Genomic DNA, 14,190 nt, shown 5'->3' with positions numbered 1-14,190 from the left:
TACAATTCTAAGTACAGTGGGAGGTCAATGAAAGATTTTGAGAAGGGGAATGACATAGTGTAGCTAGCATTTTAAAAGGAGCACCCTGACACCATGTTGAAGACTCTAAAGAGGGGGGTCAGCAAGGATAGAAGTAGGGAAAGCACATAAGAGGAAACACAAAACAACCCAGGCAAGAGAAGATGGGAGCCTGGGCCACAGTGATAATAGTTAGGAGGTGGGAAGTGGTTGAACATTTGATATACCATCAAGATAAAACCAACAGCATTTGTTAATGGGACTGAAGTTTAACTTTATTTATTTGAGAGAGGGAGAGAGAGAAACTCAAGCAGACCCCCTGCTGAGTGTGGAGCCCAACACGGGCTCAATCCCAGGACTGTGAGATCACAACCTGAGCCGAAATCAAGAGCCAGACATTTAACCGACTGAGCCACCCGTCCGCCCCTGCAAGTTTAACCTTTAAAAGGGGGGAGCCAAGGTTACTCCAAGGTTTTTGATGCAAGCAATTGGGTGAACTGAGATGAAAGACCAAAAAAAAAAAAAAAAAAAGAGATGAGCAGACTGGGGAAGGAAAAATAGTTGAGACCTCTTTGAGTATGTTAAGTCTGAGATGTTTATTAGACATTCCTATGGAGACCAGAAAAGGCAGTTGGGCACTTAAGAGTTCAGGAAAGAGGCCAAGGACAGGTATTTAAATTTTGAAGTCAACAGCATGCAGACAGTACTGAATGCTGTGGGAATGCCCATGATCACCTAGGGAGTGAGTGCAGAGAGAAAAAGTCCGAGCACCAAACCCAGGGCATTCAAATGTTTAACAGTTAAAGGATGGAAGAGAAGGAATAAGAAAAAACAGACAAATAAGGAATGGTGAATTAAACAGGGAAAACAAGAGAGAATGGTGTCCCGATGCCCAGTGAAGAAATGGTTTCTCCCAGGAGTGCACTGGCAGCTCTGCCTGCCATGCTGGGACTCTGAGGAGAGGGTCTGTTGGAGTGACTAATAGGATGGCAATGAAGAGGTGACCAAGGCCCGTTTGGAGCTGCAGCAAGCAAGAATGGGAGGCGAGGAGACCAAGTGCAACCTGTGCTTAAAGGCAGCTCTGCCATAGAGGAAAGCAAGGAAATGGAGTTTTGGCTGGAAGGAAATCCGGGGACAAGGGCCAGTTTAAGACTGCAGATAATAAAGCACATTGTATATTAATAGGAGAAATGAACAACTCAGAAAAGAGGGGACACCTCAGGCAGAAGGTCCTCAAAGAGGGAAGGGACCACCATGAAGGGGTTGGCCTTGGATCAGAGGACAGAGGATCTACTATAACAGGAGGAAAGGGGGGGAGGGGCACGCTTGTTCGGAGCTGCATTAGCGTGTGGTGGTGAGTGGCCCAGGCCATTTGCTTCAGACATCTTTCGTTCTCTCGGTGACAGAAGCAGCCAGGGACGACGAAGGGGCATCAGGGAACTTTATCTCAGTCATTCCTGACTAGGGCTGCCAGATTTAGCAAATACAAATCCATGAGGCCCAGGTCAATTTTGAATTATATCTAATTATTTATGTGTATGTATGTTGATATAAAAGAAAAACACTGCATGAAACATACTTATACTGTGTAAAGCAAAAACACTGCGGGATTTAAAATGAATATAAAAGTAATATAGAGGATATCTATAGTGTAAAAGACCATAAAAGACATGGGTGGGCGGACAGGAAACAGAAACTTTACAAACTGTCTAGATCTATTTCCCCTAACACCAACTCTTTTTGGGTTCCAGGACCCAATGCTAACTTGGGGGAAGGGATTCTCCTACACAGTGCCACCAAGCAATTCTCAGACACCAGGAGGGTATCCAAGAATTCAACCCAAGTCTGACCCTACCCAGAGATAGCATCAGGTTCCACAGGTTAAGGGCTCAGTCCTACAAGAACTTCCCCAACCCCCATTTAAGATGCCAGTCCCAAGTCCTAGGCTGTCACCTGTGCCTCTGACCGACGTGCTACAGACTGGATGTTCCAACAACCTCCTCCTTGGACTTCAGATACCAGTCACAAGTCCAGATTGCTACCTAAACTTCTGACTGAGTGACTATCAATCAAGAGGTTCTCTTAGACAATGGACTCTGAAAAACAAACTGAGGGTTCTAGAGGGGAGGGAGGTGGGAGGATGGGTTAGCCTGGTGATGGGTCTTAAAGAGGGCACGTTCTGCATGGAGCACTGGGTGTTATACGCAAACAATGAATCATGGAACACTACATCAAAAACTAATGATGTAATGTATGGTGATTAACATAATAATAATAATAAAAAAGAGGCTCTTTTAATGTTCTTTTAATTTGCCAGAGCAGCTCACAGAACTCAAGGAAACACTGTGTTTACCAGTTTATTAAAGGAAATGAGAAAGGATACGAATCAACAGCCAGAGGATGAAAACAAAGGAGAGGTCTGTGGAAGAGGTACAGAGCTTTCATGACCTCTCTAGAAGTAACACTCTCCCCACATTTCCATGTGTTCACCAACCAGGACGCTCTCTGAACCCTGTGTTTTTGAATTTTTATAGGGGCTTCATTCCATGGCCATGACCGATAACGTCATTGGCTGATTCAACCTCCAGCCCCAGTACCCTCCTCAGAAGTCAGGGGTGGGGCTTAAAGTTCCACCCTCCAATCACATGGTTTGGTCCTCCTGGCAACCAGCCCCCCCCCCCCCCCCCGTGGGGTCCAAAAGTCACCTTCATTAGTAGTAGTAAGACACCCATGTCACCTTTATAGCTGTAAAGTATTTTCAGGAACTGTGGATGAAGACCAGATCTATTGGAAAACTGTGTATTTGGTCATCTGAATATTATTAATATTTATTCATTCAATATTCATTTAGATAACCAATATATACTTTTTTATAAATCATTATATCACACTTTTACATAAAGTTGTACAATATCAACTCTAAGTGGACTGAAAGGTTAAGGATGTATCTTGCAATCCCTAGGGTAACCTTAACAAAAAAGATGCAATGAGGTATAGTTTAAAAGGTAATGTGTAGGGGCGTCTGGTTGGCTCAGTCAGTAGTCCAGCAACTTTTGATTACTTACAGCAAATTTTGATCTCGGGGACATGAGTTTGAGCCCCATGTGAGGATTAGAGCTTACTCTAAAAAATTTTAAATATTAAAAAATAGGGGCGCCTGGGTGGCTCAGTCAGTTAAGCGGCTGCCTTCGGCTCAGGTCATGATCCCAGGGTCCTGGGATCGAGCCCCACATCGGGCTCCCTGCTCCGCGGGAAGCCTGCTTCTCCCTCTGCCACTCCCCCTGCTTGTGTTCCCTCTCTCGCTGTGTCTCTCTCTGTCAAATAAAGAAAATCTTTAAAAAAAAAAAAAAAAAAAAAAAAAAATTAAAAAATAAATAAAAGATAATGGATAAGTGGATTTCCAAAAAGAGTATTTCAAATAAACCCCAAAAAAGACAGGAGAAGGGAAACAGAGGAACAAAAATCAGAACAGGAAATGCATGAAAAAATGATAGATCTTTTTTTTTTTAAGATTTTATTTATTTATTTGACACAGAGACAGAAAGTGAGAGAGGGAACACAAGCAGGGGGAGCGGGAGAGGGAAAAGCAGGCTTCCCGTGGAGTAGGGAGCCCGACGCGGGGCTCGATCCCAGGACCCAAAGGCAGACGCTTAACGACTGAACCACCTAGGCGCCCCAAAAACGGTAGATTTATAAATCAAACCATATCAATAATGACTTGAAAGGTTAATGGGCCAAATACCCCCATGGAAAGGCAGAGGCTCTCAGAATGGATAAAAAAGCAAGACCTAACTATATGTCTCTAAGTTTTACTTTAAAGATAAAGACACAGGTAGGTCGATAGTAAACCTAATACCCTACTGGTGACTTTCACTCAATACAAGCATACTGATTTGGGGAAAGTTTTGAATGCTGGTCCCTTTCCACACACTTAAAAACAACAACAAAAACAACACACATGTAGTGTTTTCTCTTACAGAATACATGTTACATGTTCATCCTGTTTTTTTATAACAGATTCTGTCAACTTGGAAATATTTCACTCACTCTTATCAGTTGCAGTTTAAGAAAAAAAAAAAGTCATCTCTCCTATAACTAGAATTCTGAAACATTTCTACTAGACTGAGAGCTCCTAAAATGTAGGGCACTGCTTCAGTTTTCCCGAAGTTTAGCACATAGGTAAACCAACCATAAATGTCTGTTGAACATATGTTTCAACAGATGAACCGGCATGGGTACTAAGGAAAGATTAAATACTTACCACATGAAGCCTCTGTGAGCTCGGAAAGTGAAACAGACTCTCCAACTAAATATCCAGACTGTGTTAAACCAGATTCAAAAGATTTCTTGGGGGGGATAAAATTAAAGAAATATTAAGTCTTATTACTTACAGGAGTACTGAGATCTTTGTAAAGATTTAAGCATTACAGATTATCTAGGAATCTGATGTTAAACCAATCAATCATTTGTTACCATTAGGAAAGCATACAAGAATTGAACCAAAAACAGAGGACTCACTGTAACTGCAGCCTAAACATCCTACTAAACAAATTTCAGCTCCCTAGGAAAAGTTTACAGGGCACGTTTTTGTTGCCTCATTGTTTGAAGTCTAGAAAACTATATTGATTAATTTTTAAGGGGGAAATTCTCAAAAATAACGAAAAATGGGGGTGTCTGGGTGGCACAGTGGGTTAAGCATCCAACTCTTGGTTTCGGCTCAGGTCATGATGTCAGAGTTGTGAGATCGAGCCCAATGCCGGGCTCCATGCTCAGTGTGGAGTCTGCTTGAGATTCTCTCTCCCTCTGCTTCTACCCCTCCCACTCGTGCTCTCTCCCACACCCTTTCTCTAAAATAAATAAATAACTCTTAAAAAAAATAACAAAAAATGTTTTGCAATTATTAAAAAAGGTATCAATAGCTAGGATAGGAAAATCATTAATGGCTAGGATAGAAAACACATTCTTATTAATGTGGACACCATTTCTAAATCATGGTGTATGTCCAAATAATCGAAGTTCTGATGAGAAACTATTGGTTTTGCCGGATGATGATTTCATATCAACTAGAAAGAAGCAGAGGGAGCAGAGATTATAAGTGACTCTAAGCTACAAACAAAACTTATTGGACCCCGAAGAATTTTACTATCAAACATTTATTATGCCAGTCCAAATAAGATCAATAGGATATGTACTGAATCTTTGTGACAGAGAAGTTACAGAAAAAAAGTTTCAGATCTAATGGTGTCAGGGGTCTCCTCTCACTAAAGACATGGGAACCAGCTGTGTCACACCAGAACTAAAGCAAGGAAAGCCAGTGATGAGAGAACCAGCTTCCTGTTTACGTGGGAGTGAAGGTCAAGGATCCTCAATAGTAGTATTTAATTCATGTTGCTTAAGATCTTTTGAAAATCTTAACAGGCTTTAGGTAGTTATAAACAACAAAAATCCCTACATCTACTTGAAAGAAGTGAGCAGAGCAAAGGAGAAATTGCTAAATAGCACCAGTTTTAAACCAGTTAGGGGCAGAAAGTCCGGAAGTGCAAGACCCCCCAGACATGAGCTGCACAGCCCATACAGAATCTTCAACTGATTTGCCAGTTGTGTAAATAATAAGCTCCTGTGTCTGCCTCCTCCAGCGGACTAAAAGCTGCTCAAGGGCAGGACCATGATTCCCCCACAGTTGTACCATCAGTATCTAGAACAATACCTCGCAAGCAGAAGACCACAAGGCTTAATATTTTCATTAAGTGTTTTTCATAACCAAAAGCAACATATTAATCAAAACTGTCTAACCAATAAGCTAACCACCAGTAAAAAAAAATTTAACAAGTAGGACATACATACACACACAGCATACTTTAAAACTCAGCTACAATATAAAAATACAAGGTACCATTGCTGAAAAAGGGTTCTGACAGTCTTAAAACGGTCTAGCCGGAAAACCAAAGCTTCATTTTCCTAGGATTCTGGTCAGTGAATTACCTCAGAAAACCCTGCAGGAGCAGTTTCAACAGCACACATTTTGCCTGTATTAGGAGAAGTGACACCACTGAATATCTGGAGATGAACTGCATCAGTTAGATTTTCATCAAAGTTGCTCTGATAGGATATCCTTCGACGTTTGGATGATAAGTTCGCAGGGAACTCAGACTCTTGACATTCACCAAGACTTTCTTTTTTGGCTATATGTATAAACATAACACAGGCAAAAATATTTTCTTTTACTATATCACTTTTAAATTTTGCACATAATAATTTCAGTAAAATATAATGCTTGAATCTAAATACTTTATCAATTAAAAGTACATTTTTCTATTCAGAAGAAATCTAACTGAAAGGTAAGAGAACATCACTACTAAAAGGATAATAAACATTATTAAAATTTTTTTTTAGACTTTAAAAACGTACAAAGATATGCTAATATGCATTTCCATTTCTGATATATCATCTCACTCTATTTTAAAATTTACAGTGAAACCTTTTCTTTTGAACTTTTTTTTTTAAGATTTATTTATTTGAGAGAAAGAGCTCATGTGAGCAGGTGGAGGGGCAGAGGGAGAGGGAGAAGCAGGATCCCCACTCAGCAGGGAGCCCGATGCGGGGCTCAATCCCAGGACGCTGGGATCATGACCTGAAACCGAAGGCAGATGCTTAACTGACTGAGTCACCCAGGGGCCCCTCTTTTGAACATTTTAAAGGATGTGGTTATGTTCTAATACGGGTTCTGCTTTGACTGTGTATGATTTTATGAAACATACAGCCAAAATGTGCCTCAGTTCTTCCCAGCTACAAAAAGTGAATTTAATTGTCTGCAGAACTAGAGCAATCATGTCAGTAAAATATTTTAAAATGCAGGTCAGAAGTGAATAGGTAAGTTACAAACTACAAACACAAATGAGTACGTCGGAGTGGGTCACGCACTGGAGAGGTAGATGAACGGGACTTGTCTTGAGTAACAGTGCACTGCACGTGAGGAGGTGTTGAAATGTACTTGAAGATGGTTCAAGAAACCAAAACAAAATCATTTGGAACCTCAGGGTGCAAAACACCAGAGGAATGGTTATGATGATTATGGTAATGCCAAGATTTTGTCTAATTCTGGTGTTTCAAATGCCTTGTGATTGGAAGATCAGAAGTGACAGGAGAAAGTAACCAAATGAATTACAATCTAAAAGTTATGGTAAAGAAGAGGACAGGCTATTAAGATGTCAGATTAGATATATCTTTTTATAACATCAGGGTTGGGTGTTTGGTATTCATAGAAATGCTTGCCAAGCTTAATAAGCAACCTCTAAAAATCAAGGTTTAAATGCTCAAATTTGTCACATGCCCTTATTCTAACAATGAAACCAACCAACCGGCTCTGACCCGTTAACATTTAAAACTCAATTATGGCCATGTGGAATTGTAGGCTCAGGAATGCCTGAAAAATCAGGTTTTTTCAAGACAAACCAGAAATCTAAATTTTTGTGTGAAATTTCCCAGGTTTTAAATGTTAGGCTCCATTTAAAAATACAGCTCTGCTTAGAAAAGACTGCCTTCACACTGTAAAACTAAATCTTTTTCATACCTCACACGCTTGTCTGAATAAATACGGAAGTCCAAATGGACTAAATTCTTTCTACTCACTCGAGCCTGTTGTCTCAAACTCTCCTTCTGCCTCTGAGAATCCAGGACGGTCAATCATGTTTTCATTCTCCTTTATGCAGTGAAAAGCGGACTGGAAGGCAGACATTCGCTCCCTTAAAGAATTAACATTTCGATACAGTACAGGACTGCCCTGTTAAAATACAGAGACATGGAGGGTATTATAAATGAAATCAAGCACAGTGTCTCTATTCTAGGCCTATAACCACCGCATCCAGGACAAAATACATAAAGGCTATTTGAAGATCAGAGGTAATAAATGAGTGTTGCAGAGCCTCTTCTCCCTTGAATCACGTATATTCTGTTTGAGTATTTCGGGTGCTGCCATCATCCTAGTTTCTCCTCTGCTCCTCCCTCGGTTTTTAACCCGAGCACAGAGAACAGCTGTGTGGTATGTCTAGACGTGTAGCTACAGCCTGGCTCAATACCGTTATTAGTCAGGCCATGCACATGACAGAAGTCTGGAGTAGGTGGGGAAGAGCTTTAAAAAAGCACCCGTGCAAAACACATCCCCAGATATTTGGGGGCTAAACAACTCTTTAAAAGGATTCTTTCTGGGGAGCTTAAGGCCTCTCTTTTAGAGTCTATAACCTGAGACAGCCTCAGCGAATCAAACTGGAAAGGAAAAGAAGTTGAGCACAAAAATGTTCAATCCAAGCTAGTCTGACTGCCTATTTCCATCCATACACACCCTCTCCCCAAGAGGCCGGGACAAGACACAGATGTTCTGTAGCAGCTCAGATACCCACCTTCACACTTACCCTCTCCCCAGCTAAATTTTCCTGATTTCATGGGACCTTACTTCCTTAGCGCTGAACGCTGACCATTCGCGAAAACCACAAAGCCGAACAGTTAGATGGTTTAAGCACAAGAGCGCTCTGGAAACTCTGCTAACAGGGTTTTAGCCAAGGAGTCATCAAATGAAATTGACACTGGCAGGGACCGAAGTGCCAGATACATGCAAGTAACATATAATTGAAGAGTTCTGTTACCCATATATCATTAAGTTCTCTATCCAGGTTTTTTCCCCCCTTTACTATTTAGACTAACATATTTCCACTAATTTGGAGCTTGTAACAATTTAAAAATTACACCAACAGACAAAAGTAAAAAATTACCTCCCTTTATGATATCATATGGAGGAAAAGCAGTTAAAAGCTTGAAGCCATGTTTGATGCTGGATCTACTCACACACTTGATTCTATTCCCAGTTAAATACATTCACAAAGCAAACTGTTACATAATAGAGTATTTTAAATCCAAATATGGTTGATGATGTAAAACCTTTATGACATAACACATAACACTCATAAAAAGCTGGTGGCCAACTCTTCCCCAGGAGATATGGAGAAAAGAAACGGATTATCCCAAACTCATACAATTTACCTCCAATGGGCTTTTTTTTTTGTACTCCTATGTGAACACGGTAGGGGTAGGTTTAATGTCCTAGAAATTTAAAGCACTCTGAAATGCTGCCTAAAACAAATGAAAGGTCCCTAGTTTGAATCATTTTTCTCTATTTCCTGATGGAGACCAGGAATATACAAGGGAAACGAAACATTCAAAATGTATTGCTTTCTTCTTTTGTCTTATGAACCTTGTCAGTCAACAACATTCCTTCCACATACCAGATAGTGTTCCAAGGGCTCAGGACACAGGTGGTGGGGGATTACATTCTGGACTGAAATTCTGAAAACATATTAATATAGTTTCAGGTACAAGAAGTGCTAGTGAGAAGATGAAAAAGAAACATGATGAAGTAAAAGTGCTGCTTTGACTTGAGTCAGAAGAGCATCCTAGCTCAAGCAATAGCTGAGCTGAAACCAAAACAATGAGAAAGTGGTGGTGGAGCAAAGATGTAGGAGGAGAAAGGCATTCTGCAATAACAAAAGCTTAAGATGGAAACAGGATACAGCAGGAAAAAAAGCCACCATGACCAGGAAACGGAAGGAGATGGGGACATGAGGCTAATGGCAGGCAAGGCTCATATCAGGAAGGGTGATAGAGGCTTCAAAGAAGGGGTCTGGGTTTAATTCAAGGCATAACAGAAAGCCATTGGAAGGTTTTAAGCAGCAGAAGAAATGATCTGAGTTAGTCTATCTCTGACGGCTCTGTGGGATGCTGGGTGGATTAGGGAAGGAGGGAACTGAGGAGACCAGTTAGGACGTAGCAGTTGGTAATCTAGGCAGGACTCACATTAGGGTTATAGCAGTGGAGCTGTGGGACATGAGGGCTTACAGAAAGGTTTCTGATAGGTAGTGATGGGCTGGATGTGGAAGAAAGGAACCAGGAAGATTGATAGGTAGTTGGCCTGAACTACTAGATAATGGTGGCACGTACTATGACTGGGAATTGGGCTGGAGGATCTGGTGGAGAGAAGAAATGTACAGTTTGGTTGGGGCCAAATGCTTATTAAAACACCCAAGTGAAGATGTTGAATAGGCAACTGAATATTTCACAAAGTCTGGAGTTCTAGGAAGCTCTGGGCCAAAGTTAGACATTTTGGAGTCAGTCTACAGCTGATGCTGGAAGCCACGGGAAGGGATTAGGTTGACTAAGGAAAGCAAACAAAAGGGGGCAGAGGGGAACCGTGGGGCCCTCAAGCATTTCTGAGGAAAAACTAGAAGGGGTAGAATTAGCACATGAAACACACAGGGAATGACCAACAACACAGAAGGAAAATTAGGTCAGTATGGAATCCCAGAAACCAAGTGCAGAAAGTGTTTCAAGGAGGGAGTGGTCGAATGTATCAAAAGCTGGGGAAAGGCTGAGTAAGATGCAAACTTAGATTTAATCTTTGTCTTGGCAAGGGATCAACGGTGACAAGAGTCTTCTTGACCTAGTGGTAGAAACAAAAGCCCAGTTGGAGTGGCCAGCAGTCGCAGAGGGGATGGGAGAAGGGAAGAGGAGCAAGACAGGAAAGACAACACGTTCATCGAGTTTTGCTGTGATGAAGAGGCACAGAAATGGGATGCCATGGAGGTCTAGGAGGAGTTAAAGAGAGATATTAAGATTTGTTGTACTAATGGAAAATGACCCAAAAGAAAAGGAGGATAACATAACTGCAGAAGAAAAATGAGCTCAGAATGACCTATGTGGTCACAGTAATATAAACACTTGAATACTTATGTAACCCAACTATTAGGAAGTTGTAGAGGATGGGAAGTACACATGTGGATGTATGATAGAAAGTATAAAGAAGAAAGAAGGCTAATTCTCCACCATCCACAGTGGAAAACTGTCACTATTTGCAGATGGCATATTAAATATAGGAAACAAAAGACTCCACTAAAAAACCATTAGAATAAATGATTTCGGTAAAGTTGCAGGATACGAAACCATCATACAAAAATCTGTTGTGTTTCTATACACTAATAATTAACTAGCAGAAACCAAAATTAAGAAAACAATTACATTAAAAAGAATTAAATAGCTGGAAATAAATTTAACCAAGGAAGTAAAAGACCTGTACACGGAAAACCATAAGAAACTGATGAAAGAAACTGAAGACATAAATATATGGAAAGATACTCTGTGCTCATGGATTGGAAGAATATCATTAAAATGCTGTACTACCCAGGGGCGCCTGGGTGGCTCAGTCGTTAAGCGTCTGCCTTTGGCTCAGGTCATGATCCCGGGGTCCTGGGATCAAGCCCCGCATCGGGATCCCTGCTTGGCGGGAAGCCTGCTCTCTCTCTCCCACCCCCTCTGCTTGTGTTCCCTCTCTCGCTGTGTCTCTGTCAAATAAATAAATAAAATCTTTAAAAAAATAAAATAAAATAAAATGCTGTACCACCCAAAGCAATCTATAGATTCAATGCAATTACCAACAAAATTCCAAAGGCATTTACCAAGACAAACAACAAACAATCCTAAAATTTGTATGGAATCACAAAAGACTGTGAAATAGCCAGAGCAATCTTGAAAAGAACAGAGCTGGAAGCTTCATGTTCCCTGATTTCAAGCTATATTACAAAGCAATAGTAATCAAAACAGCATGGTATTGGCATTAAAACAGGCACACAGAGAAATGGAACAGAACAAAGAGTCCAGAAATAAATCCACATGTGTATGGTCAATTAACAGAAGACAAAAGAGCCAAGAACATTCAATGGGGAAAGGACAGTCTCTTCAATAAATGGGGAAAACTGGACAGCCACATTCAAAACCATGAAACTGAACCACAATCTTACACCAGACACAATAATTAACTCAAATGGATGAAAGACTTGAAAGACCTGAAACCATAAAAATCTTAAAAGAAAATAGGTGGTGAGCTCCTTGACATCAGTCTTGGCAAGGAGTTTTTGGATTTGACACCAAAAGCAAAGGCAACAAAAGCGAAAACAAATGTTATTTACTGTATCAAACTAAAAAGCTTCTGCACAGGAAAGGAAACCATCAACAAAACAGAAAGGCAACCTATTGGATGAGAGAAAATATTTGCAAATCACATATCTGATAAAGGGTTGATATAATACATAAAGAACTCCAGTAACTTGGGGCGTCTAGGTGGCTCAGTCAGTTGGGCATCTGCCTTTGGCTCAGGTCATGACTCCAGGATCCCGGGATCGTGCCCTACATCGGGCTCCTTGCTCAGCGGGGAGCCTGCTTCTCCCTCTGCCTGCCGCTCCCCCTGCTTGTGCTCTCTGTCAAGTGAATAAATAAAATCTTTAAAAAAAAAAAAACTCATGTAACTCAATTGCAAAAAAGCAAGCAATCCAATTTAAAAATGGGCAGATGTGAATAGGTACTTTTCCAAAGAAGACACAGATGGTTAAGAGACATGTGAAAAGATGCTCAATATCACTCATCATCAGGGAAATGCAAATCAAAACCCAATGAGATATCACCTCACACCTATCAGAATGGCTATTACAGAAAAAAAAAAAAAAAAGCCATAAGTGTTGGCAAGGATAGGAAGGGAACCCTCATGCACTGTTGGTGGGAATGTGAATTGATGCAGCCATTATGGAAAATAGGATGGAGGTCCCTCAAAAAATTAAAAGTAAAATGACGATAAGATCCAGTAATTCTACTTCTGAGTATTTATCCAATGAAAATGAAAACACTAACTTGAAAGGATATATGTACCCCCATGTTCACTGCATCATTATTTGCAATAGCCAAGATATGAAAACAACCTAAATGCCCATCAATGAATGGATGGGTAAAGAAGATATGGTATATATACACAATAGAATATTTTTCGGCCAGAAAAAAAGAAGGAAATCTTGCCATTTGTGACAACATGGATAGACCGACCCTGAGGGCATTATGCGAAGAGAAATAAGTCAGGGGAAGACAAATACTGTAATGTCGCACTTACATGCAGAATCTCAAAGTTTAAAAAGAAAGAAAGAAAGAAGATGCTCATAGATACAGAGGAGAGACTGGTGTTGTCAGAAGCAGGAGTAGGCAAAATGGGTAAAGGGAGTCAAAGGTACAAACTTCCAATTATAAAATAAGTCATAAGGATGTAATGTAGAACATGGTGACTAGAATTAATAATACTATATTCTATATTTGAAAGTTGCTAAGAATAGATCTTAGAAGTTCTTATCACACACACCTAAAAATTTGTAACTATACGGTGGATATTAACCAGACTTATGGTGGTGATCAATTTGGAACACAGCTGACCCTTGAACAACATGGGTTTGAACTGAAAGTATCCACTTTATATGTGGATTGTTTTTCAATAAATACAATTCTGTTACTGTATTTTCTCGTTTTTTGGTTTTTTTTTAAGATTTTATTTATTTATTTGAGAGAGAGAATGAGATAGAGCACGAGAGGGGGGAGCGTCAGAGGGAGAAGCAGACTCCCCGCTGAGCAGGGAGTCCGATGTGGGACTTGATCCGGGGACTCCAGGATCATGACCTGAGCCAAAGGCAGTCGCTTAACCAACTGAGCCACCCAGGCGCCCTCTTATTATTATTTTTTTTAATAACATTTTCCTTTCTCTAGCTTATTGTATACTTTATGGTACACGGTGCATGTAGCATTCAAAATATGTGTTAATTGACTGTGTTATCAGTAAGGCTTCTGGTCAACAGTAGGCTACAAGTAGTTAAGATTTTTCGACAGCATGGGGGTTGGTGCCCCTAACCCCCACATTCATCGTTCAAGGCTCAACTGTGTATAAAATTTTGAATCAGTACATTGTCCACCTGAAACTAATACAATGTTGTATTTCAATTAGACTTCAATTAAAAAAAAGGAATTGCAAGGAAAAAAAAACAGAACAAGCATTTTATTAAGAGATATGAAAACATCTATCAAAGCAACAGCTACAAAAGTTGAAAATGAGAGCCTCGGAAATGGAAACACGGGAAAAAGGTAGCTGCACACCATTGTTCTTATAAATAAATCCTCAAGTACTAACTGATTCCTTAAACAATGTGCATATGTAATATTTTTATTTATATAAATTTTTAAAACTTTAAAAAACGTGTTTGTAAGAAAACTTCAAAGTGTTAGAACATAGATCTAGACTGGGTAAGGGTGAGAGAGACAAAGTGA

At 40.2% G+C, this 14,190-nt stretch overlaps 1 protein-coding gene across 1 annotated transcript in view; it reads right to left on the bottom strand.

The window, feature by feature from the left end:
• The window catches only part of CDCA2 (cell division cycle associated 2), a 46,324-nt gene that overhangs the window by 25,184 nt on the left and 6,950 nt on the right, over positions 1-14,190 (bottom strand). The window contains exons 5-7 of the mRNA XM_032389167.1: positions 7,648-7,798; positions 6,001-6,200; positions 4,280-4,364 (exon numbers count right to left, since the gene is read on the bottom strand). Of these exons, the coding sequence (XP_032245058.1) occupies positions 4,280-4,364; positions 6,001-6,200; positions 7,648-7,798 (436 nt within the window). The remainder of the gene's footprint in view (positions 1-4,279; positions 4,365-6,000; positions 6,201-7,647; positions 7,799-14,190) is intronic.

The sequence above is a fragment of the Phoca vitulina genome, unplaced genomic scaffold, assembly GCF_004348235.1.
Source record: "Phoca vitulina isolate PV1807 unplaced genomic scaffold, GSC_HSeal_1.0 scaffold53, whole genome shotgun sequence".
NCBI classification, from domain to species: Eukaryota; Metazoa; Chordata; class Mammalia; order Carnivora; family Phocidae; genus Phoca; species Phoca vitulina.
The sequence above is the reverse complement of the archived record's forward strand: the minus strand, read 5'-3'. Positions and strand labels throughout refer to the sequence as shown.